The sequence below is a fragment of the Blennius ocellaris genome (assembly GCF_963422515.1).
Source record: "Blennius ocellaris genome assembly, chromosome: 4".
Classification (NCBI taxonomy): Eukaryota; Metazoa; Chordata; class Actinopteri; order Blenniiformes; family Blenniidae; genus Blennius; species Blennius ocellaris.
The window spans coordinates 4,856,451-4,883,435 of NC_137653.1; the positions used below are offsets into that span (position 1 = coordinate 4,856,451).

At 41.3% G+C, this 26,985-nt stretch overlaps 1 protein-coding gene across 4 annotated transcripts; it reads left to right on the forward strand.

Annotated features, from left to right (window-relative positions):
- Window positions 1-538: 538 nt before the first annotated feature.
- On the forward strand, window positions 539-26,862 carry cpne1 (copine I). Of its 4 annotated transcripts, none has more exons than XM_080494562.1 (16): window positions 539-626; window positions 16,131-16,259; window positions 16,371-16,550; window positions 17,960-18,034; window positions 18,194-18,265; window positions 18,629-18,712; window positions 20,065-20,154; window positions 20,262-20,360; window positions 20,444-20,530; window positions 21,486-21,545; window positions 21,623-21,756; window positions 22,391-22,445; window positions 22,570-22,624; window positions 23,183-23,316; window positions 23,395-23,631; window positions 23,709-26,862. In XM_080494562.1, the coding sequence occupies exons 2-16, from the start codon at window positions 16,131-16,133 to the stop codon at window positions 23,907-23,909; spliced, it is 1,692 nt and encodes a 563-aa protein (XP_080350688.1). In that variant the 5' UTR covers window positions 539-626; the 3' UTR covers window positions 23,910-26,862. The 4 variants fall into 4 exon arrangements, with proteins under 4 accessions (XP_080350688.1, XP_080350686.1, XP_080350687.1 ...); XM_080494563.1 differs by lacking the exon at window positions 539-626 and adding an exon at window positions 14,399-14,524; XM_080494560.1 differs by lacking the exons at window positions 16,131-16,259; window positions 16,371-16,550; window positions 17,960-18,034; ... (10 more) ...; window positions 23,395-23,631; window positions 23,709-26,862 and adding exons at window positions 4,565-4,604; window positions 6,298-10,298 and having other exon boundaries at window positions 569-626.
- The last annotated feature ends 123 nt before the right edge of the window (window positions 26,863-26,985 follow it).

Consider the following 26,985-nt stretch of genomic DNA (forward strand, 5'->3'; position numbering starts at 1 on the left):
TCACTATAATACTTCAATTCTTCCAATACTTTCGCTCAAGATGTGTATATTTGTTTTCTTTTCAACTTCAGACAGTTCTCATGTTGCATCACTTTACTAAACTAGTTTAATGTGTTATGGGTGCTTTGCTGGTTATTCACAAGAGGGAAAATACATATTACTGTAATGAAAATGACAACGGATGAACTACTTGGACAGGAATTTATCGTAGAATTTTTCCTAAAAGAAATTGGCAAATAGGGAAGCACTTTTAATGATTTGTCCTCAGAGTTCCAAAGTTTGGAATCTCAAAATGTAATTAAAACATTGTGTAATGTGTCTTGAAGGTCTATATTTTTAGATTAGACATACATTTGCGTGTTTGTAGAGTTCTAATAAACTACAAAATTGGTGAGGGGACTTGCAACTTTTAAGAACCGTAGAAGTTTAAACATTCTATTTAACCCCGAAGCCAGCAGGGAGCGACACTGCACTGAACCTGCCTGTTCTCGTTTCATCACGCCTGTTCTCGCGATACTTGCGCCGACATTTCGTGCATCCGCGACACCCTGCAGGGAGAAGAAGAGAGAAAGAAGAGCGCTCCGTGCATGAGTTAAACACCAGTGTGTTTGTTGACAAATTCCTCGGTAAGAATTCAGCAGCGGCAATCCGCTTGATGACGCTCACACACCGGGAGCGGAGTGCGCCTTTGGCCGCTGGAAAGCACGGCTCTTGTCGCTGCTCCGCTCCAGCACACTCCCACAAAGCAGCTCGGTGGCTAAGTGAGCGCAGAGCCTGTTAGACAGCTAATTTAAATAATTTACAGTTTGTCCTAGTGAGGCTCGATACACTGTGTTTTAATGATTTTTCCCCCCAACAGTCTTAATGCAGATCTGTGCCGTGTGATGTTTTTAAAAGGTTAAGTTAATGAAGGGCTTCGTCGGGCCTAATAAAATGGTGCCTAGCTCCCCTAGGCTAGCATGCTAACCGTGATTTAAAGTTGATGCTTTTCATTGGGAGTGAGCTCGTGCAGTCTCCTTTATGTGTGGACCACAAACTCTACGTAGAGCTAACATTGTACGGACTCATGAGGAGGGGTTTGTGTTCAGTTTTTCTACCGTTTTTTGTCTTTACCTCGGTTTAGTTTTTTTGGTTCAATTGATTATGTAAACCACGCCCCTGGCGTCATGACGTCACGACCCATAACAAAACAATCGCTGATTGCGGCAGGTATTTCTAATTTAAAAAAAAAAAAAATAGTATCATGAAGGTGCTGTTGGATTGTTTCTGATCGTTTTTTAACTTAAGAGACCAGGACAACCTGCGCTAGATTGTACCTGAACGCAGCTACTGCTGTTCCGCCCAGTGTGCTGACTGTTCATCTTCTTGCTGATTTGTTCTGCTGCTGCAGCCCATCTGCTTCCAGGTTTGACATATTTTGCATTGAGACATTGGGTCTAATAGATCTGGTTGTTCCGAATGAGTATGCCAGTGTCTTGATTTTCCTTTGCTGTCACTTTGAACCAGTCTGCTTACTCTCTTTTGACCTCCAGCATCAAGAAGGGATCTTCTCCAACTGCTGCTCGCTGGATAATCTTTCCTTTATCGCCTCGTTCTGTGTGAAGCCGGAGATGATTCCGTTGAAATGCTTTGGATTGCAGCAATGTGAAAGCCTGATTAGATAATGTTTCTGCCAAAAAAATTTAACCGTTTATTTGCAAAGATGCAAATAAATCAGTAGATTTTTTTTTAATCAAACTGAATCTTGACGTTAGATTAATAGTGACAATATATGTTTGCAGGTTTTTAATAGAATATACAACAAAGATGTGACGCGTAACAAGGAGAAATCAAGGCCAGTACTCCACTATGTACGTGTATTTATGTGCAATGATTGACATTATGCAATGCATCATCAATCATGCAAAATATTTAGAAAAAAAATATCTTATTCAGAAAGCGCTGGCCTATCGACTGCATGCAGTGAACAAGATTTCATCCTACTTCACTGATCTATACTATGACATTAAAGGACTAAATTGACTAACATTTTTAAAACTGAAAAATCAATTTGTTACTACTATTATTAATAATAATAATAATTTGTTTAAAAATTGCAGAAAGCACTTAAAAACGCCAAAATAAAATTGTCTTGACTTGACCAAAGAAAAACGGATATTGATCACTTCAACCTAAAAAGAGAATACATAAAATGTCATTACAAGTGGACTTTTTTTTTTTTTTTTAACCTGCCTCTTCAGTTCTTCCTCAAAGTACAGTTGGCCTTTTACTAGAAAAATTCTCATTGCGGTTCCTGTTAGGATGTGGTTTGTTCCTAATGTTTCACTTTGGCCAAGATGTGAAGAACAGCTCTCAAAATGTCGCCTCCAAAACTTGAAGGTTTAAACTCTGCAATTGAACACGCTTCAAAACACTATATGTGTGCAGAAACCTTTTTTCTGGATCGTTCTGCTTCGGCACTGGGTAAAAAGACAAAAAGTACTGAGAACCATGTATGGCTAAAACTGTTGTTTGTAATTTTATAATTCCGCTACTAATACTTGTTTTGTTTTTTTAATGACAATAACATTTGCGTAATTGCAATAAATACATTACAAGCTTCATGTCGGCACGCAGGTCCTCATTTGAAAGATGCTGAATAAAGAAAGGAGGACTCATGTACACAGTTACTTGAATGTGGGGTTTTGTTCTGTTGTTTTTGTATTTGGACCACGGTGTTAAATCTTCAAGTCAGAGGAGCTTCATGTAAGCTGGACAGGAATGGGTTTTTTTTGGTTGTGAAAGGAAGGGTTAAGGTAAGGTGTGGAAAAAAGGTTGTTTCAAAGTCATTTAAAGCGGAAATGGAGGCTAATATGACAGACCTCGTCCTTCCAGCCTGGTTCTTCCAGGTTTATTTTGTCGTCCTGTGTGGAATGCAACTTTGATGTGGACTGGTGAGCAGTGGTTCTCCGATCCCTTTTGATTAGATTTAGTCTTTTTGATGAATGCTTTGCTTTCTTGTTCAATGAATTTCATTTAGATGGTTTTGATTCTGGCCAGTCATGTTTTTTCTTTCTTTTTTCGGGTTGTATGAGAATTGCATTGAGAATTCTCTTGTCTGGTTTGCAGGCTGTGTGCTTGAAGTTGCTTTCTGTTGCTTTTGAACGTGTTTTTTTCTTTTCTACCTGACTGGAGAATGATGCTTCAATTGATCTTTTTTTCATCTGCGTCTGGTTATTTGACTTCCTTTGCAGTTTTCTCTTTTGCTGTGTTTTATTCTCTCACTGTTGTTGATGTTTCATGGGGGTTTTGGTCATTTGACACCTAAAAGTGACACATGGAGTGGCTCTTCATGTTGACAATGACGTCTGGAGGAAACTGGGTAATGTGTAAGTTCTGGTTTTGATATGGCTCGACTCTGCATTAACTTGGAGTGGTGGTGACCGCCACAGATTTTAAGCAAATTAGCAGTTTTATCTGCAGAGTTTATGTTAAAGAGTTCGGTAAAAATGTTAATCTCAGGGTGTGATGCAATCATCGGTGGAGCAGTCCTTGTTCCTATACCACTGTTGCTAAAATGGATGTGTGTTTTTTTTTTTTTTTAAATCTGCATTGGCTGACATACTCCTCTGCACTTCATTGCTGTTGAGATGCTGTCTTTTACTGCTGTGCTGGAAATCTCTTGCTGATGACGCTGTGGTTTGCATAATGCTAATGTTGCTGTTATTGATGTAATCATAATGTGACTCTAGTTGAAATTCTGCTTATGTGTTTGGTTCACATGCCTTTTTGACATTGCTTTTGTCAAAATGTTAACGTTGCTCTCACCTGCTTCGGTTTGATGACTTACTGCTGTTGCTCCCGATCTCAAGATGCTGATGTTTTGTTGATGACGTTGCTGTGTTGCGTATCTGCTGGTTCGACACGTTGTCCGTGCAGTGGTCGTTCACGGCCAGAGCAGAAATGCTTCCTGAATTCTCAGTGACGCTGGGGATCGAGATGCCATTGATTTTGCTGGTTTCCAGGTGGCGTTGAGCTTATGACTTTGTGTTTGCCGATTGTCGCTCCTTTTTTGCTGGGTGGATGTTGGTTATTGGGCCGTTGAAATAGCCCAGCTTGAGCTTTCTGGTTTCTTCTTTGAGGGAAGTCTGAGATTTCTGTCGGGTTTTCACTACAGGTTTGAGTCATGACGTTGCCCGGTAACCATGACAGAACATCAGCGCATCTGTGGTTTTAAACTCTTCTGGGTTAATTACTGCTATTCTTGAGATTATGACCACTGTTATTGTTGGACAGAGGGCTTGGAAATATTCACTGAGAACCTCAGCTGAAATCGAAGGGCACATTTCATCCACATTTAAAAGAAAACCGTGAAAAAATACAACTTTGAAATTTTAACTTTAAATATAATCAGAGAATCCAGTACACATTTGTTTTAAAACCTATTGTAGATCCTAATTTTCAGAAAAGTAAGCTTTATAAAGTATGTGTCTTGAATAAGGTGGTTCCATTTATTTAATTTTATTAAAACAATAATGCAGATGTAACCTGAGAAAATATAACTTGTTTTGTTTTTTTTCCAAAGGTAGACTGCAAAAGCAGATGCTTGATGAAACGGAAGCTTTGTAAGTTTTCACGTAAAAAAAGAAGCTGACCTCACTGTCAGGGCTTCTCCACCAAAAAGAACCAGGTGCTAGTTCAGGGCCGGTGCTATTGCCAGTTCGTAAATGCACACGGCCAAAGAACCATTTGATTTTACATTGTCAAGGGAGCATAGAAAAAATAATAGTAACGCGTGGGAACGATAGAATAAGTCGTTCCCTCAAGTTAATTATGCGAGGGACAAAGATAAATTACTCCGTGGCCACAAGATAGTTACTCTTTCCCTCAAGTTATTAACTTGAGTCTCGTTTTCTCACATTATATTATTGTGTATTTCTTCACCAATGTCTCCTCCATCCCCATCTTATTTCCAGTTATGGACACTTTGAGATCAGATGATGTGGACCGTATTAGATATTGGTGTTTTCTAACGAAACCATTGTGACATACAGACATGTAAAACTCCTCTGGGTCCAAAAAGAGAGGATCTAACGCAGTCCACATGCAGCTCTCAGCCTGCGGTCAGGACACGATGCAAGACTTGAAAGTGAAGTGGGTTTCAATGATGTTACGATGAAAAGAGTGAAAGAAACAACAGAAAACTGGTCCTAAATCCTTTATCTGACACAGCTGACTTTGTGTGATAGCGCAGGTGAAATGCGGCACAGCAGGTCAATTACAGCCACCGGCTCCGTTATCGTCGATTAAAATCTCGTACCCTAGCGTTGTTGTTTTCTCGATAGCCACTCCGGGGCTCTGTACTTTGGCGATGTTCGCTGTCGATTTCAAACTGCTGCTACAGCGTCTGTTACGCCTCGTCGGTAGTGATAACTCTACCCGCAGCTGATGACGTGTCAGATTCCGTTCTGGCCCAGCAATGATCTGGGGCCAGCTTGGCACCCATTAAGACACTGATTGGCTGGGGCAACACAAAGAACTGATGCTAAATCCAGCCCTGGCTATGAACAAGCACATGGTTCTTTTTGGCGGAAAAGCCAACTGTGAGGATTTCCAGGGTGAAATCAGGCGCTGCTGCATGCTCGCGTCACAACTCAAGAAATTGCGATCGCAAGAAGAGAAAATTCTTACGGATCGGTTTCCGTGTGTGAAACATAAAGCATTTTGTCTTTTGAAAATTGCTCTGAATGGGTTTTAATATTTGTTGACTAGGGAATGTTTATACATTGATAAACGTTTGGCTATTTGAAGCATTTTGTTAACCTGAAATTTTTTTCTTGACGTCTTCCAGCTTATGTCCATGCTATTTAATCAACTTCATCTATGCTATGTATTTTTTCATGTTTAGGATTGCATATGTTGTGGTCTAACATAAAGCTGATGTGCAACATGATCCTTTATATTATTATTTCTGAGGCGGCAAATTTTGATATCCTAAACAATGCCTGCAAGGGGTCTGTTTTAGATTTGTTTTTGGCTAGCTTCCTCTAAGTTTTGCTATACTGTCACCCCTTCCCCCAACCCTTTTAAAACAGCTGGTTTCCAGATGTCAGCACCCACAAATGGGTGCTAAATAATTGATTTAAAAAAAGAAAACGTTTCTTTACTGTTCATGAGTAAATCAAATATAAGGAAGTAGTTGACTTGTGCCTTCATTGATCTGCAAAGTCATATAAGGATTCACGATAAAGATGTCTGGACACCACTGATCTCCTTCTTTCTGCTCTTAATCTGACGGTAGTGTTGCTTTTTCCCCAGGTTGTAGGGCTGTTCTTTAGCAGTCAGTATGGCGGTAGTCATCAGGCTACAGGGTCTGCCCATAGTAGCCGGCACCATGGACATCAGACACTTCTTCTCTGGCCTTACCATTCCTGACGGGGGAGTGCACATCGTGGGGGGTGAACATGGCGAAGCCTTCATCGTCTTCGCCACTGATGAGGACGCTCGACTGGGGATGATGCGGACAGGTGGAGCAATTAAGGGCTCTAAAGTGTCACTTCTGCTTAGCAGCAAGACAGAAATGCAGAATATGATTGAGCTCAGCCGCCGTAGATTTGAGGCAGGAGCAGGGGCTGTAGAAATGGCTGCACCTGGAGGGGGAAATGCCAACCGACAAGCTGGAGCCGCCCCCATACCCACAGTGCAATCTGGTGCAGGAGGGCGAAGCAGTAGCCATGGAAATCAGGCTTTCAGTAACGCCCCTGTGTCAGTGACAGCAGCAAGTTCATCTCAAGAGCCACCAAGTAACAAGGCAGCTGCTAGCCTAGCCAGTGTGGTGCCCAGCTTCCCCAACAGTTATAGTTCTGCCCCCACAATTACAACAGCTTTGGCATCACTCAATGCATGTCCACCACCCATCCCGCCACTTCCCAGCATGCCATCCATGCCACCTATGCCCACACTTCCCACCATCCCTGTTCCTCCTCCTGTGTCCTCTCTCCCTCCTGTTCCCACTGTCTCTCCATTGACCCAGGGCCCACCAGTGCCCCCTATGTCACATTTGGCCCACATGTCTTCTCTACCTCCATTCAACCCATCTCTTCCTCCACCAGCAGGACTGGCCTCTGGCCTCCCACTCGGATCACCTAACCCAATGCTCTTTAACCCACTCTCTCCTTTGGCTTCGCTTGGACTCCAGGCCCATATGAAGGCCGCCGCCGCTGCTGCTGCAGCTACTGGTGTAGCCGTGGGCAATCCTGATGAGTTATTTGTTGTCCTACAGAACCTCCCGTTTTCCTGCTCAGAGATGGAAATTAGGGACTTCTTTCGGGGTTTGGGGGTGGATGGGGTTCGTCTGTTGCGGGATGGGCAAGGCCGGCCAACCGGCAGAGCAGTGGTCAAGTTTTTCTCGCCACAGGACAGTTTTGAAGCTTCTAAACGAGGAGGTGGCATGATGGGCCAGAGATTCATTGAAATCACTCCAAGCTCTGAGCGTCAGTGGGCTACCCTTGCAGACAGTGGTACGGGTCATATTCATCATATCGTCGGAAAATTGCATGCCAGCAATGAGTCCCACGACCATCACCACCGCCGTGGTAATGCTGGGTCTGGAGGCAGAGACCAGCGGGGACGGTCACGATCTCCTCATCGACAGGACTACTGTGTCTACCTGAAAGGCCTTCCATACGAAGCTGATAAGAAACAGATTAGGGAGTTCTTCAAGAATCTGGGTGTTGTGGAAGACAGCATTTACATTGCTTACGGACCTAATGGTCGAGCCACTGGAGAGGGCTTCCTCGAGTTCAAATCAGAGCTGGATCATAAGAGCGCTCTCGGAGCCCATATGCAGTACATGGGTACACGCTTCATACAGGTTCATCCAATCAGCCGAAAGGGGATGCTTGAAAAGATTGACTCAATCCGCAAACGTGAAGCTGTAGGTGATGGAAAAAATCAGGATGGAATGAAATCGCCTAGGAATTGTGCCCATATTACCAACATCCCTTATAATATTTCCAAGAAGGATGTTCGGGCTTTCCTAGACGGTTTGGGCATATATGAAGACACCCTTAAAGTACTGACAGATAGCAATGGCAATGGTCTGGGGCAGGCTATATTCCAACTGCAAACTGAGGAGGATGCTCGCAAAGCGGAAAGACTCCACCGCCAAAAACTCAATGGCCGTGACGCATTTGTGCATCTGGTGACCTATGAACAGATGAAGGAAATTGAGAGAAATCCCCCACCCCAGAACAAGAGGGGCCAACGCGGCGGCCACAGCCAGCAGCATCAGACTCAAAATCAGCACCAACACCAGCAGGCCCAACCCGGTCCCCCACCGGCACAAATGAGTCCTTTTGCTGGCATGGGTGGGGATGAGTTTAACTTCCTCAGAACCACCATGGGAAACCTCAATAGTGCCCCTTTTGTGACTCCATTTTCAGCCCCAGGGAACGGGCTTGCCGGCCCTCCTCCTCTCCCCCCATTGGCCACTGGGCTTGGTGATGTGAATCTGGGCGTGGCTCCACCTCTAGTCGCGGGTCTTCCTGGAGCACCAATCCTGGATCCCCCAGGTTTTCGTCCAGGACCTCCAGGAGGAGCTCCATTCAGTCAAGAAGGACTGAGAGGCTTGGTGGCCTTTGAGAATCCCATCAGAAAGGGAGCTGGTGGACAAAACCGGGGTGGAGGAGGAGCCAACAACAACCAAGGGCGCACAGGTAGCGGACCGCCTGGTGGACAACAGGGCTTCTCTCCTGGGCCTGAAGGTCTGCTCACCCAGCCTCCCCCCGTAGGACCCAGCAATCCAAATGATCAACGGAGTGCTGCTGGCCCAACAGTAGTAAAGCTTCAAAATATGCCATTTACTGTCACTGTGGATGAGATTATGGACTTCTTCTATGGTTATCAGGTGCTGCCAGGCTCGGTGTGTTTACAATTCAGTGACAAAGGCCTCCCAACTGGTGAGGCAATGGTTGCCTTCCAAAATCATGAAGAGGCTTCCGCTGCAGTTATGGACCTTAATGACCGACCGATTGGCGCTCGTAAAGTCAAGATAAGTCTGGGTTAAAGCTCCACCTTAAACTAAGACCGAAAGACTGTAAATAGGATTTCATTTTTGCCTGGATGGAGAGTCCAGGTGTGACAAAGCCAATTGATCCATACATGATGAACTATTAGCAGCCCATTTTAGAACTGTCCTTGTCCTGAATGTCATTCATTATTGAAGCTCCTCTGTAGATATCGGCAGGTAAGCCCACCCCGCATTCTGTTCAAAAGGAAGACTGATTCAGATGCTTTTTTTTTTTTTTCCCCTCCTGCAGCTACTCCACTAACTTTAGTAACACAAACTGTTGATGACCATGGTTCGACGATGTTGTTGATTAATACAGTGGCAAAATTGATCCTTTCTTACTCGGTCTTTATCACAATGTCAAATCCTGTGTTGGCGCACTGAACACACTCTGCTGTTCGCATTGGTAACATGATTGTAAAGTGGCTGAAAAACATTGTTGCTGTATACTGTTAAGTATGCTGTGCTGCTATGGTTTGATATTCACATGCTCTGATGCTATGGTAATATCTTAACATGCTTTCTTACTATTGCTATTGTAAAGTGATGAACAGTATGTTGCTTTGATGAAAACGAAAAAAACAAAACAAAAAAACGTGAATGTGCTGTTTCAATGGTAACATTATACATGCCCTGTTGCCACACGCGCGCGCGCACACACACACACACACACACACACACACACACACACACACACACACGCAGTGCTCTGGTAAATGCTGTTACTGTGGTTTAACATGCTGTAGGTGGAGGCCCTTCTACTACAGTGCTTTAATGCTATGGTAAAGTCTTTACATTCCGCATTGGCATGAACAAAAATTCATCAATCTTAATGACATTTATGTGTTGTGAATATGGTAAAATGTTGACATGGTTCTCTGTTGCAATTGAGAGAAGCTGGAATGGAAAGATTGCTGTATGTCAATTTCGGATTCTTTATTTCTCCACCCTTCTTGTCACATTTTTATAAGATTGCTGTATTTAAATGATGCCGCCACCAACTCCACCGCTTACTTTTCCACAGCACATGCTCACTAAGCGTTTGACCTTAAGAGGACTGAGACAAAGTTTGTGTTTTTAGTTTGGTTGCTTTTTTGTTCCATGTGTGCTTTTTTGTGAATGTTCTCCCTTTTTAAGCTCATTTCTTTTTAGTGTCGTTTTGACCAAACTTGTATAATGGAAAAACCATGCGTGATGTGGAGTGTCCTTCGCTTTGGCAAATAAAAGGATGTTCTTCTACCTGCAATCAGCTCTTTCTGACTTCTCACTGTCTGATGATGGAAACTTGATCTGATTAGAGGTGACGAGATGGAAGAATGGCTGACTTTTTTTTTTTTTTAATACAGATTACTTAATATCAAATGCAATATTTGCCCCATTAAATTAAATTTTCACTGCCGTAAGATTAAAAGACAACTGCAACAGGTTGTTAAAGGAATCAGTAGTAGCTGTTTTTAAAATCCTACAGGAACCTGGTAGCTCACAGGTCATACTATACAAATATTGGTACAAGTAAAAGCAACATTTAGAACTGCAAAGTTCAAGAATTTTGCAAGCTTTATCTTTGAAGCAGCACACAATTCAACCAGTTTGAAGACCCCAGCTCTAAGCCGAACAATAAGGGTCACCATGTTTTTAGTAATTTAGTCCTGGCCACATCCTGGTGGAGCAGTTCTTATTGTCTAGCAGTTAAACTAGCTGGAAATTAAATGGCAGTATTTTTATGAGTCATTTAACCCAATTTAGTGTTGCGTGTATTGTACAAGGTGTGAATTGCTAAAAAGAAGAACTTGAGGGGATCTTCTCTCAGCTTAATAAATCTTCTTTCTACTAATTAGTTTTCCATTGAAAGAAAACATCTGCCCCACAAAGTGATGCCATTTTGGCAGCAAACTAGAAAAATAATGTATAAAAGTCTCGTTAGTATTTGCTCGGTGTAGTAACCATAATGTCATACCGAACAATATGTAATATAGCCAATAATTCAGTAAATTAGGAAGAATTAAAAAAGTTTATGATAATTGAGAGTTGAACAATATGTACCTTTTAATTAATGTGAAGACAATTACCCCTTCTACAACTATTATGGCCAAAATCTGGAAAAATTATGTTTTTGAAACAGTTATCAAATGGAGACTTTACTAAACGGATTATTTTAAAGGTTTTTGGAGTGGAAAAATAGGTTGCTGTGGAAACACAGTCCATCATTCTTGTTCCCTCGCAGCATGGGAAGAAAATTAAGGCTAAATAATTCTATCGTCCCCCTTAAACCAAAGCTTTGTCTGATTTTATCGTTGCTCACCTCAAATACTATGAGCTCATGTGATGCGTTTCATCCTGGTCTTTCCATTTTTACCTCTGATAGTTTCGCATAAATTTAGTGGTGATCAATCGAACCAGTAGAAGGCATCATAAGTAGTTTTGACTGAAGAGGAGCCGTCAGCCTGACAGGAAGTGCTTAACCTTACAGGTATACAATGAATGTGCATGTACCTTTAAAGTCTGTGTGTGAAAGAAGTATAACGGGCCTCAATAAAGTGAAGTGAAACCTCAACCACAATGATGATGGCACAGATGTGTGTGGTTGATAGATTTGTGCAGCACATGGGCAAAGTGTGTGGGAGAGTCGAATGACTGCTGAGTGACTGCACTGATCTGTTGCTCTCGGAGCTGCTAACCCCCCCCCCCTTCTCCTGATTAACACTCAGACCAGGCAGATCTGCAGGTGAGTGACAGACGTAGCAGGATTCATAGAAGCACACAGTTATCACCAGCATGTGGATGTAAAACCTGGGAGATCATAAACGGTTATGTAAATTCGATTGTTGTGGCGGGATCCACTATGCAGCGTCAAGGCTCTGGAAATGAAAAATAGGAGCTGCTGGCCAAGTGATAAAGTGATGGTAACAACGCCTTGATGTGAGTCAATAATAGATCATATCCTGTTGATGGAACATGTCCTTGGTAGATGTCAAGACGTTGCCTGTGGACAATATACTGCTGATTGTGCAGGGTCAGTGAAAAACGGGTGGCCTATAGAGGATAATGTCATACGTAGATAAAGAAGCATTTGTATAGTGGTTTGAGTTCTGCATGTTATTTATGCAGTATATGCAGACATTGTTTTTTTGTTAAACAGTCGTCACTCTTGTGTTCAGGTCTGACTATAGTGGCCTTGTCGTCTCAGACAGACTTCAAACTCAGGCTGAAGCATCTTCATGTGCAGTTTGCAAGTTCTCCTAAAGTTTTTCAGGGTACATGTTTCTTAGTTTGACTGGTGGTTCTACATTGGCAGTAAGTGTGCATGAGTGTATTTGTCTACATGTCTTATGTTGGACCTGTTCAGGGTGTGTCTCATCCAGTCGGCTGGGCCAGGCTTCAGCGCCTACAATTCTACTGTCAATGAAACTGTGTGTGAGATGGGCTGATGATTAGTATTGTTTTTTTAAGTACTAACATTAATAAAACTACTCTCTGAAAACTTTGGTGGGGTTTTGCTTTTATAAATATTTTATTCATTACCAAGTAGATGTGTTGCTTGTGATTATGAACAAATGGGATTTTAGCACCAGGGACTGCCGACATTGTCTCACCTGGACTTCAGTTGGTCCACAGCGTAACATTTTTTTACTCCAGAGTTTAGTATTTGGGACACATAATGGATGATGCTCTTAACGGAGTGTGTAGTATTGAAGCAGGAGGTCAAGGTGTGTTTGTGGGTAATTGACAGAGATTAACATAACTTGTCTACCCTTTATTTTTCCAAATTGCTGATGTTTGGCTTTTCCCGCTGGTTTGTTGGTATGACACTGATTTGTCCTAATAAAATCAAATGGTTTTCTTCTCTGATTGAATGTCAGCGCATGTTGTGTTCCGGTTCTTCACTTCTCTCACTGTTCATTTTCCTAAAGCTTTCTCCATTTTTTTCTGTGGACACCAGAACACATCCAGCTGCTGCAGCACTGTTTGCACTATGTTGTGTTTTTAAACTAGGGGGTGTTCAGCTTGACTCCTATAGAAATCATTTATCAGACTGCTGGATTAATAGGAATATTCCATAAAAACTACTGAAAATCAATGCAAGTCCATATGCTTTGATTTTATTTAAGTGTTTTAATCAAGTCCCTTTTCTACAACCTCCCAAATTACATTCATTCTGTTGAAGTTCCTCTTTGCCTTTAAGAATAAGATGAGAGGCTCAGCTCATTCAAGGAGCACTTCCCAATCTTAACATGGAAGGAAAGAAAATAGAAAATACTTTTAGTCCTACTCTCCTCCGTTTACATTTTTGGCATCTATGTCTCATCACAATCAAATGAATTACAATTGGGAGAAAATACCTTATCTGTGCCACACAGAACCCCCCCCCCCAACAAAATACACATCTAAACCTTTGAAAAATACTAAATCTACATTTCTATTTCTATTGATATGAATTTTTGTACAAAAAAAATTAAAATGTGCTAAAATACTTAATGTATATCAGAATTACAATTTCTAGTAGCGGTCTGCAAGACTGGCTTTTTGCAGTATTCCGTAGCAGTTAAACTAGCAGTGCCCATTAAATATTTGTGTTGGATGAACTCTCAGACATGCATCATTTTGGAAATAAGTGCTGGCAAAGAGTATGCAGATTTTGTTCAGTTGATCTGGAGAAAACTGGAACTGATATTATGGCTGCTGATTATGTCGTTTCATCATTAAAAGTATTGCTGTATTCTGATTGCTGTTTGTGCTGCACCTTCCACGCGTTACTTGGAAAAATAGTATGGTTCATTCCTGCAGTATTGGGAAGAAGCATGGCTCAAGGTCACCATACTCCAGTTTGTCTTTTTCTTCCTGCTGCAGTGCTCGTCCTATGTTTCAAATTCAGATGTGCAGTTTTAGAGACGTGGTTTCTGCTCTTGACTCAAAAAGACAAAAGTTGTGGGTTCAAAATGTGGGTTGGACTTTTCTGTGTGGTTTTCTGTGGGTCTTCCTGTTTTCTCCCTCGGTCAAAGCACTTGTGAGGTTAAGTGATGAAGCTTGTGTGTGCGCGTGTGTTTCTGTGTGTGTGTTTCTCTGATGCTCTGCCGACCTGTTCAGTGTGTGCCCTGCGGCCCTGAACTTTCTGTATAGAAGATGAAAGATGATTTTATTTTCCCTATTTGTGTGAAGTCTGGCCTTATTTATTGATAAACAGTTGACGCTTCTCTTATTCTAACGGGGCGCGTCTGTGGGCTTTCTTATCCGACGTCATTACGTTGCTGCGCCTTGCGGGGCGTGATTGACAGCCGTATCTTCCAATCAGAAAAGCGGACTCCAGCCGCTTGTCCAATCAGAAACTCTCTCGTGTTGCTGCCGCTCCCTGTTTGCTGAAGCAGTTAAGTCACGGACATCAGCGGTAGTTTTCTGCCTTTACTCACGATACGAAAGCCTCTTCTGCGGGTTCTTTCTTCGTTTTTTTTCCCAATTAGAAGCTAACACCATTCTCAGGTAACGTTCAGAGCAACTTCTCGGTGTCTTTCATTTCTTTATCTTTATCCCGTTCCGGGCCGTGGGAGTGGTTGCTCCCCGCCCGCCCTGCTGAGTGTTTGTTCTTGGAGGGGCTTAAATTAGATTAAAAAAAAGCCTTAGGTAAACTACAAAGTTTATATTAAAAGTTGTCTTTGTGTGTATGTTTATGTTTGCATATTCTGCTGGTTTGACTGGTCTCAGAGCTTTATGGAAACCTCTCATGTCTTGTCACGCTGGTGCCGCGTTCACGCGACGCCGCTGGGTGAGCGCGTTCACGTTGATTCAGAAACCCATGTGTTGACTAAGAACTTATCGAAAACAGCACAAATTAGACAAACTATTACTGGGAATGATTGAAACACCTCCTGAAGAAAAGTGATCTTAAAAAGGGGTTTAAAGATGCACGTTCAAGTAACAATACCTAAGAAAGTAAGTTTGAGAACACATTTGAACGTTCAAGCAAAGCTGTTGCATAAACAACACTTGTGTATTACCATATGTAAAAGTTTTTGAACAATCAAGGTAAAAAAAAATAAAAAATTAGGGTAGGTCTATTTGAAATTCTCTCATCAATTCGAACAGAAAACAAGTCTGTCAGCCTCATGAGTCACGCCATAATTTGCCAAGTGTGTTGAAAATGAGCAGTTAAAAAAAAAGTTGCAGTCTTGGTAAAGTTGCCTCGGAGCTCTTTCTACTCCAGATAACCTGAGAAACAACTTTATTCTGCCTCACAAGTGGACTGTTGATGATTTATGTGCAGGACCAGTGTGCGACAATGAGTCTTGCTTATTGAAATCATGTTGCTGTGGTTGCTTCCTTGGTTAATGGTTTTGTTAGTCGTGATCGAAAGGGACACTGCTACTTCTCTAGGAAACATCGGATACTAAACCTTACGAAATGGTATTCGTTCCTGTGGGACGATCTTGAGTTCACTCGTCGTAAAATGTCATAATAGGAAGATTAAGGTATTTTTCAGTGTTGCATCCTCCTGCTCAGTAGAACTGTTTTGAACGTCAAACTGCTGGAAGCTTGAATGCTGCAGGGATCATGAAGAGGCTCAAACAGTGGACTGCACATTGTGTATACACAAACACGTTTTCGTGAAGTTGGCAAAAAAGTTGTTCACATAACAGCAACTTCAAGGTTTTTTGTTTTTTTTAACCTACACGTGAAGTGGTTGTCGAGAAGTGTGTTGTTTTCCTGATGTGTCTCTTCTCTTGATGCGCTTGTTGTCACACTGAATTGCTCTATGCTCCCTGTTTAACTGATACGTGCTGGAGTTGCTCAATATATAAGATGAGATAAGATAAGATCGCCTTTATTAATCTCACAGTGGAGAAATTTACTTGTTGCATACAGCTCTTGGGGACACATGAGGAAAGGAGAGGAATGTGCAAACTGTTAGTAGAATAGGCAAGGAAAGTGCACACGGTTAGTAGAATAAAGGTATCTTGTATACAATTTTACAAAATTAAGTGACTTAGATAAAGTGTCCTAGGTGCAGGGGTTGTTTCACATGCTGTTGCTGTTACTACACAGTCCTGTTGTACATATAACGCTCGATCCTCTGTCTGCCCCCCCTCAGATGGCGGACTGCGTCTCGAAAGTGGAGCTGAGCATCTCCTGCACCGACCTGCTGGATAAAGATGTCGGCTCCAAGTCCGACCCCTGCTGTGTGCTACTGCAGAACTCTGGCGGAGGGAAGTGGACTGAGGTAACGTGGCCATGCACAGTCCAGGATAATGACTTTTCTTTGAGGTTTTGTTTTTTTTAGTTTTATGTAAGAGGAATTAAAACTTCAACCACGTCTCTTTTCTCTTGACAGCTGGGCCGCACGGAGCATCTGACGAACACCTCCAGTCCCTCCTTCAGTCAGCACATCAGAGTGGATTATCACTTCGAGACCGTTCAGAATCTGAAGTTCGGGGTCTACGACATCGACAACTCCACCTCCGACCTCAGCGACGATGATTACTTGGGAGGGGTGGAGCTCACGCTGGGCCAGGTACACGGCAAAGGCCACCAGGATCACTTAAACAAACAAATGAACAGACCTCTTGTATAGTTTCCATATCGGTGGAAGAGGTTGAAGAAATGATTTTCACTCCCCTTCATAGATTAGTTGGCATTGATTTGATAACATTCATCTATACTGTCTGGCATTTAAAGTTGTTAAAGTTCTTTTGTAGATTGATTTTAGTTTTTTTGTTCCCCCAGTAAATTTCAAAACATTTAAACGTATAGATGTATAATTCAGAAGAATCTTGCACAAATTTGAAGCATTCATCCTCCCCTTTAAAAAAAAAACCCCAACACATTTAGTTGGCCAATCCCATTTCTATTTTCATAATTACTAAATTGTGAAACTCCCTCATGTATTATGCACCAGATCCTGCAAGTAATGTTTTTCCTTTTTCTGCAAAAGTTATTAAAGTAGTAAAGATGCAGGACATCCTTTGTTTTCTAGAAATGAAGGCGACAGCTTATGGTTCTTTAATTATATTTGCATGAGGGAATTTGTTAAATGTCTGTTTGAGTCATAGATTCAGTTCAATGTGTGCTAAAGCCCATTTGCACGGTCATGTTGTGAATTACCATGTAACTCTACCGCCCTCTAGAGGCCCCGTGAAGTCATGACAGTTTGCAATATTTGGTTTGGGACTGATGGAATTTCTCATTCATGTTTACAAGATTAATGTTTTGTTTTTGTTTGTTTTTTTCTCTCTCAAACAAATCCTCCATTTTCTCCCAGTCTTAACCAGGTCTGAGCTTTATGACCAGCCATGGTAACAGTTTTTATTTCATTCAAAATATGTCAGATCATTCTTAATACATTTCAGTCAGAAACACTCTTTACACAGTCACTGATGTTTTGTCAGTGTGATAATTGTTCTGAAATCACATCTACCACATGGTTTACTATTCAGTGCATTGTGACAGTGTGTGGAAAGCAATACACTCCAGTTTATTTATATTTTCTGAGATAAAATTGTGCCATGAGAAAACGGTTGAAATTGTGGGATTTGCATTTGGAAGGTGACCTTGTAGTAGTAGTGGAATGTAAAGTCCAAAACATAGCAAAATGACATGCCATAGAATTAATACTAAATGTGTTATTCTAAAATATGCGTGTTATAAATTTCATACTTTCTCACTGGATTTTTTAAGTTGGCAAATAGTATTGATTAATATCTTTTTTTCATGCTTGAGAAATACATTAGAAAACAGAATAGAAAAAAAAAACACTTGTATGGAATTTCTATATCACAATTCACAAATGTGTAATAATATTTAGTTTTACTTCAAGATACAACATGTACTATGTAACTCTGTAGTACCCATACTGCCCCCTGCTGGACTCGGTGAGTAATATTCTGTTGCTGAAGCCTCGCTTGGTCTTTGTGTGTGTTTTAGATCGTTTCCAGTAAATCTGTGACCAGACCGTTGCAGCTGAAGAAAGGCAAACCTGCAGGGAAAGGAGCCATCACTGTACGTACAAAAGTTCCTCGCCGTAACCCTTTTAAAAAGAAATAAGAGATTAAATCCACAGATCACGTTTCAATTTGGATATATCTTTTGGCGTTAGGTGTCAATAAAACATGATCATGATCATTGCTGTGTAAACATGAAATATTTGTTTCTGTGTAGGTCTCAGCGGAGGAGATAAAGGACAACCGAGCTATTGTGTTGGAGCTGGAGGCGAAAAACCTCGACAAGAAGGTATTTCTGCTTCTGCTCTCGTCTTTGTTTTTTTTTTTTATTGCCGTCATCCATTCAGGACTGTGTTGCACCGTGTTCAAATACTTAAGTGTCCAGTAACTACTGACTGATTTCTAATTTGTGATCATATTTTTTAAAAAAAAGGGCTGGTTTTACTGCCGAGTCTGACTATGAATGTGAAATTTGAAAATGAAGACGAGGAGGAAAAACAGTTGTTTGTCTTTTGTAGAGATAAAGTGAAAATTATACCCTGAAACAGCCTGCTCATGCTGATCTCGTTCATTAATCAATTAGAGTATCTCCGTCGTATTTCTTCGTATTATAATTGGAATTTGACAGCATGTTTGTCTTCTGCCTGTTCAGGACACGTTTGGAAAGTCTGATCCATTCCTGGAGTTTTTTAAAGAAGGAGCTGATGGAAAGTGGCAGCTGGTCCACAGAACTGAGGTACAAACAAACAACACATTATTTATTTTTTCTAATTATCTGGGAAACGTTGAGGTTCTTTTTATTCCACACAAAGAGCTGCTTGACTGAATAATGTGAGTCTGATCCTACAGAGTGGCTTTTAATTAAACTATTTAATTTAATCAGTGTCATTCATTATCGCTTTGTTTCACACTCGCTCCAAAATAGCTGGAAAATAAAACTTTTTAACAGCGTAAATACAGAAATAAGAGCATTGGCTCTAAAACGTATTGTTTGGAACGATCAGCCAGCTTGAATGCATTTTCAAAAGCAACCTCTTTACTACAAATACAGTATTTTTATGATTTATAGAAAAACAACAACTACAGTAACGTTCGAAACAGGACCAATTAACAAATGCAGTTGCTATGAAATCTGTTTCATTTAAGTGAATCTTCATTAAATTGTTTTTTGTTTTTTTTTAAATCCAAGTTATTTTATTTTCTGACGATTTTTCAAATTCTGGTTTTAGCCTTTTAGAGTTTTCTTTCCAAAACATTTCTCTCATCCTGAATGTGAACATTGGAGACGTGTTTACTGGGCAACTATGTTTAGTAATTTCCGTTCTTCCTGTTAATTAATCTCTGGCTCTGCAGCCTTTGAGGACATTTACTCACTTTACAAACATCTCAGGCTGTAACCGTGTTAAAAACTGCAGTGAGCTGGTTTGATGCTGCTTCGCCATTCTGGTGCTCTGATGTTGTTCTTGTGAAGCAATAACCCTGCTTCCCATACGTGTTGTATTTCTACGAAAGAACTTAAGCAGCTATATCGCACAAGTGGGATGTGACATCTCGAGGTGTATTTTTAATGCGTTTGGCTTCATTGTTCTCAAATGCACATTGTAATTATTTATAATTTTCTCCCAAATTCACAGTTAACCCAGGAGCCAGATAAACATCTTCACATTTTCTGTTTTTGATGTGTTTGTCTTCCATTTTTCCTGAAGCACCTCTTTGTTTTTGTTTTTTTACCCTGTGATGAATGTTCCAGTTTCTCCATCTCTCTTTGTGGCTTAAAAAAGGCATTTTGTGGTTTATTTAATGAAATATTAGACTCATCCTCACCTGTTTTATCTTCGAAAACCTTTAATGTGGAGGAAGCGATCTTTTTCCAGCGTGGTATTTATAAATACGACAATCTGCTTCATGCAGTATTTTAAAGGGCACGATCATGAGGTGAATTATTTGCCAATAGCGAGAAGTGATGGACTTTGAAATGAGGCCGCGACAACATTGAAAACCTTTTTACTCACACAAGGTCATAAAGTTGTGTTTCCATAATGATTCTATAAAGACGACGCCGTTTGTTAATCGTACATTTCTGTGCAGGTGGTGAAGAACAATCTGAATCCCAGCTGGAAGAAGTTCACCGTTCCCCTGCAGACGTTCTGCGGCAGCGACCTCGAGAAACCCCTGAAGGTTCCGCCAGTCTTGACTCCCTCCCCCCCTCCCCCCTCCCCTCCCTGCACTCTTCGCCACCAATCACACCCTGTATTATCCCACTAAACCGCTCCGTCGTCCCGCAGGTGAGCTGCTCCGATCACGACAGCGACGGATCTCATGACCTGATCGGTACTTTCACCACGAAGGTGTCCGAGCTGCAGAAAGCAGCCGGCGGGTCTCCGGTGAGTCGACGAGTCGCGTCCTCCGGCAAGTTCTGTGTTCTTCCCACCTGGTCAGACGAGTCAACGGCGTTGTGCTTTTCCAGGTGCAGTTCGACTGCATCAATCCTGAGAAACAGAAGAAGAAGAAGAGCTACAAGAACTCCGGAGTCGTCTGTGTGAAGAGCTGCAAGGTCAGAGGCTGCATGGTGGTTTGAGCGTACAGAATAGGAGGGAGAACGCAGGGGAACTCGGGATAGAACATTCCTCCCGTGTTGAATTTGAAACAGAATCAGAATGACTTTATTAATCCCTCATGGAAATTCAAGTTCTGGCAGCTTTTTACAGCACAGGAGCAGCACACAGAGAGCAAAGAATAAAGAATTAATAAAATAGGATAAGTCTAAAGAAATAAAATAAATAATTATGTACAATATTATATAGACTCTTCACTAACCTTTACTAAATAGAAATGGCAAAAAAGAATAAAAACTCCAAATAAAATATAGAAGTGTAAAGTGACAGGTGACGTCATGTGGGACTGATCAACTGAGGTTTTTACACTTTGTCCATAAAACAATTCTTCTTGATTTTTTGTTTGGTTGATGATATATTCATGTCACAAACACAGCTTAGCCTTTGAGGAAAGCAGTACATGTATATACTGTGTGAGTAGCCCAGGTGATCCGTGATTAAAAAAACTAATTTTTCGAGAAGTTTTTTGACAGGTAGTCTTTATAACACGGTATCTTTTAAGTTCGCAAATATAATTCCAAAACGTTGAGGATTTGCTTGATAGAGTTGATCTCCTTTATGTTTGTTAGGTGCAGAATTATCAAACAAAAATTGAGAAATAATCTCGACCAGAGTGTTTTCAGTGACTTTCATTTATGTTGTTTGAAAATGTTAAATTTTCATTTCATTCTGTTTATATATAAAACATTCAATAACATCAAGGAGAAAATAAATCTTATATATGTGAATGAAAAGGAGCAGAAAGAAGAAAAAGTCTAAGAGTTTGACCCTCTATAATATATTAATTAACTAAACTCTTCTTTCAGTGTGACTTTAACACACCACTTTAATTTTCCTCCTTTTCTTTCTGTATGAACAAAAAAATACTGATGGATTCCCTGTGTTTCCTCTCAGATGGAAACTACGTACTCTTTCCTGGACTATGTGATGGGCGGCTGCCAAATCAACTTCACCGTACGTCTGCACATTTTTGAACGTGTTCAGGTTTGCAGGACCGATTCCCCTGATCGTCTCGTCGGGACTCTTTACAGGTCGGTATCGACTTCACCGGGTCTAACGGCGACCCCCGGACGCCCAAGTCGCTCCACTACATGAGTCCGGACGGGCTGAACCAGTACCTGACGGCCCTGTGGTCCGTGGGCCAGGTGATCCAGGACTACGACACGTGAGTGCACACCTGACGCACAAAATACACACAGATGACGGGTTCATAGTAAATACTAGAAAGCCCCTTTGATGTCATTGTATGAGTACAATTATAATTTAAAAAAAAATGTAATGGGTCGTGACGGAGGCTGCAAATATGGTTGATTAGTTTTCAATTTTTAATATATTTGTAAACCTTTAAAAAAAAAGAAAAATTTTCACATGATCCTATATTGTTTGCAGACTTTTGATCGGAAACGATGAATTCATTCAGTTTTGGAAAAAAAGAAAATCCACTGTAAATCCTGCTTTTGTCATTCTTTCGTCAAGCTTTTCAGTTTTTTTCCTACCCATGCTGTGTGTACTCAGATTACTTCACATTAATGGTCTTCAGGTCATGAAGTGATGAAAACCTGATCAGAAGAATCAAGATTTCAAGCGAATGGAGAGTCGGAAAACATCAATAATTCTTTGATACATGCGTATAAACTGAAAAAGTTTAACGGTTGTTATTTCTATAGTTTAAATATTTTTTGCTCTGAATCTTTTTACCTTGATCTCTCCGACATGAGCTCTCGTTTCTCGTGTCCAGAGAATTATAGTACTTCGATAAATGTGTAATTATAGTGTTTTTCTTGTGTCGTTTGTTGCAGTGATAAACTTTTCCCGGCGTTTGGTTTTGGAGCCAAACTGCCTCCAGACTATAAGGTCAGCCCTCGAAACGCTTCGTAGAAAACTCTGTTCATCAATGCAATGTGGTGTATTGTTTTTGTTTAAATCTGATCAAACCGTATTTCATTTGTATTGAACTTGACTTGTGTTGATGTTGCAGGAGGCGAACCACCAATTTGCCCTGAACTTTGACCCCACTAGTCCTTACTGCCAAGGTAAGTGACCTCAGACACCAAACGCTCGTTCCGACACGTCCGACCCTTTAAAGTGTGAAAACACAGAGACGGTTAAACCTTCTGACGTGTGATATTTTTGAGAGAATAAATGAGCCTAAAGTCCTCTGTCATAGTTGTAATAGTACTAAATCTTTGTAGATACATGTGATGTAATTTGAGGCGTAATTCTGATGTGTTATTGGGGAATTAACCAAGTTAATTAAGTAATTAAGTGTACATTTTGTAACGTAGGGCGGTTGCTAAATTATAATTCCATGCCATTAATAATAGATCTAGTATAGTAGTGAGCCGGCCAATGAAATAACAATGACAACCAAAAGTTACTGACATGAACCACGGCAATTAGAAGTTTTATTCCTTTATTATGTTGAAATTGATTCAGATATTTACCCTGATGAGGCAGGAAATTCTGGATCAAACAGACTAAATGCTTACAAACCAGTGTATCATGTCTTTTTTTGTTGTTGTTGTTGTTAATGTCCATATTCCAGTGGAGCACATGTTCATGTTGCTCTGCTTTGTTCCCGTCCTCTTCAGGCATCGAGGGGATTGTTGCAGCCTACAGGATGGTTTTGCCTAAACTTGGATTCTCTGGTCCGACCAACTTCTCTCCGCTCATCACCCACGTGGCTTCGCTCGCCGCCAGCGCCGCACAGGCCAACATTGCTTCTGTGAGCAATTTTTAAAAAAAAATAATTTTACCAGAAACATGCAGCCTGACTGTGGCTGACGTTTGCTTGTTTCTCCAGCAATACCTGGTCCTGCTCATCCTCACCGACGGCGAGATCACGGACTTCGACCAGACCAGAGACGCCATCGTCCGTGCGTCCAGGCTGCCCATGTCCATCATCATCGTCGGGGTGGGACCCTACGACTTCAAGGCCATGCAGCTCCTCGACGGAGACGACGGCGTGCTGAGGTCGACGGTCGGCGAGGCCACCGCCAGAGACATCGTCCAGTTCGTCCCCTTCACCAAGTTCAAAGATGTAAGTAGAAACCTTGAAGCTTCTGACCCGGTGTGACCTGGAGCCAAACATTTGACGTCCCGTCTCTCTCTGTCCAGGCTCCCATGGCTTCGCTGGCTCAGTCGGTCCTCGCTGAGGTTCCCGGCCAGCTGGTGTCTTACTATAAAATGAGAGGCCTCCCGCCACCGAAACCAGCTGCCGCTGCTCCCGCCGCTGCTCCCGCCGCTGCTCCCGACGCCGCTCCTGCCGCCGCTCCTGCCGCTGCTCCTGCCGCTGCTCCTGCCGCTCCGAAATCCTAAATCCTAAATCCTAAATCCTGCATCCCGACCCCAGGTTTCTCACCCACCGGCTGGAAAACCCGCCTCCTGCTGTCAAAAAGCCCACGTATATACATGGTTTAATTTAAGATTCCACCCCCTTGTCATTCCAAACTCATTCCTCATTTCCGCCTGGACCATCCCCAGAAGACCAACCTGAAGTGTTAGCCAATCACAGAGCTGAGAGCCAATCAGGATGAAGACCAATCATCCCGTTTTTGTAGGGAATTATCTTTTTTTTTTTTTTTGAATCGCCACTTTGCTGCCATTGCTCTTTGCCAGTAGGACGGAGGAATACGTCTAGATTAGAGATTATACTGACCTCCGCTGCTTAAACTCTAAACTATGCAAATCACACGCATTAGCATGTGTTCAATAATCTCAGAGCCGCACACACACACGCAGGCCGCCATTTTGGCTCCACATCCCCCCACCGCACCACAGTGTGGTTGTGATTCTCACCAGAAGCAAGTTTCAGTAAAACTGCCATTCCAGCATACCTAGTTTTTACTGCTGCCCCCTGGTGGACAATCGAGTTGCTGCACCTCCATGTTGTTTGCGTTGGTGGCCTATGTGGACGGGCTGTGTGTGCGCTGGTGCCAGTTCTCTGAGGAGCTTCCTAGATCAGGTGCCAATACTTTTGCACTTCGCTTTTGCACATAATGCTGGAAAACTGTGTAATGAATTATATTTTTTACTCTAAATGCGTAGCTTTGCTCCCGCAGACTTATTATGATCTGTACTGTTCACCGTTTGCCTACGAGATGCGTCAGTGAAGCCTGATTGTTTCCAGACTTTTCAAGACTCTCAGTGGTTTGTCACTTCCGTTTTGGCTCCCAGCAAAGAACTCACCAGTCACACTGAGCACAGTTAAATCGTTCAGCACGAATTCAGTTATTGCGTTTAGTTGAACGTAGCTTCATCTGAATATTCTGCCTCTACAATCAGGTCAAAATCAGTCCCTTGTGGAATCAAGTTTAAATAAAAGTGAAGATATAAGGAGGAATTTAACGCAAAGCTTCGACTTGTGGGTTCAAAATTGTAAAAGTGCCTTATTGAAATCACTCTGACGGAAACTCTTCACGCTTGAATGTTTGCTGGGAGCCAACATGGCCGAGACACAACAGACAGTCGCACTGTTAAAGACTTCAGGGTCGCACGGTGAAGCGGCGCCACACGCGAGAGTCTCAGAAAGTCGGCCGCGTTTCTGTTTTTTTTTTGTACCAAAGATGTTCTTGATCGACGAGATGCTCCTGTAAAAGTCAAACGACCAGAACACTTCCCACTGTGTTGACAAGTGTCAAAACGCATGTTTACGACAATAAAGTGCTGTGCTGCAAACGCCTCAACTAAAACCACTTCACGCTGACAGAAAATTATTTTTTTGTGCGAACACAGTAAAGAATGTCTACGTCAAAAGAGTGATGCCATTTTTCTTATTTTCAATACGAGGAGTTTATTTGAGGTCAGATTTTATATTGTGTTATTGTTTACACAGCTGAGATTCCATTTAATTGGAAAATTGCCAAACATATCAATTGAGTATTTTTTTTGGTTACTTTGCAGTTTTTCTTCAAGTTTTCTCACAAACCTTTTTCGAAAAAAAAAAATTGCTAATAGCTGCTCTCAAAAGTTTGTGTTCATGTTGAAGATAAATTCAGATTTTAAATGTGGAACGAGACGCCTCACATGTTGGAGGCTTCATTTGAAAACCACACACACATTGGAGTAAAGCATAACGACATAGAATTATGACGTTATCACTGACATTTTCAAGGAAAGAGTTTGAATGTAAACTTTTCCGGTGCTTGTGACACTTTTAAACTACATCAAGTTATACAATTGGGTAAAATGTGATTTTACCTGGTGTAGAAGTGGCCATGCGGCTGTGCAGTGCTGAAACATTCAAAACCATCGAGTAATGACATAAATATTTATTTTAATTACAAAGAACTACACATCCCACATCAGTCTTTTTTTTTTTCTTCCCCACTGCGCTTAAATAATTTGAGCTGCATCGATATGTAACCGCCAGCTGTTCTGCTTACTCATTCAGTTAACCACCATTTACTAACCTGTGTGACTAAACCAGTATAACCAGTAACATCCACTGTGCGTTAGAACTTAAAGATAAAAAAAAAAAAAGCAGGGAAAATGTGGAAATTTCAGGAATGGCGCTGCTGCTGTGAAAACTTTTAATTCCAGTTTATTCCAACCTCTTTTTAATTTGTTTGTTAATAATACCTGAGCAGATCTCCGATATCTGGACGGATGTTTTAAGTTTCGGTGTGAGGATCCTCTCGGTATTGTTTCTATGTATGACGATTGGGGATCACATCATATTCAGCTTGAAAATAAAAACAGGCAGCTAGAAAGCCCTGCTCCAAGTTAAATAATTGTGTTTTCGTAGATCTCAAGTGTTGGTAATGTTTAATATTGTTTATCTCATAAACATAATGCGTAATGAAAAATCCAAAACCAACTGGAACAGATTATGAGAAGTTATTTGAATACTTCAACTCAATTAGTTTAGATGATATGATGCACATCTTTTTTTGTTGTTTTTGTTTTGGATAATATAGCTGGAGAACTGGTTATGATGTTAGGCAAACATCGCATCCAGTTGTTATTGTCAGTTTTCTGCCTGTAAACTCTGCAGCCGAATGCACGCGATCAGAGATTTGTTTATTTTAAATAAGTAAAGAATTTACGAATAACCAAGTCTTGTTTGAAATGCCATAACCTGAATATGATCTGAACGGAGATAATAACCAAGATGCTGACACGCATGCGGAATCACTTGACAAAATAAATTCCTTTTTGTCATTTGTAATTGTCAGACTCATTTGTTTGCGTATTGGTGTCGTTTTGACAATCTGCATCTGTATAATGATGAAAAATTAAAAAGAAATTTAAATAAATAATGGCCACTTTATTCCATTTTCTTTTTTCTCAATCAATTTGATGACTGTTGAAGAAACCTGCCGCCTCCGTGTGTGTTTTTTCAAGGACGAAACTAGTTGAGCAACTCTATTTGACTTCTCAAACATTGGCGAGG

Excerpts from the sequence above, each read along its gene's own strand:
- cpne1 (XM_080494560.1), top strand. The coding sequence starts at position 6,326 with ATGGCGGTAGTCATCAGGCTACAGGGTCTGCCCATAGTAGCCGGCACC.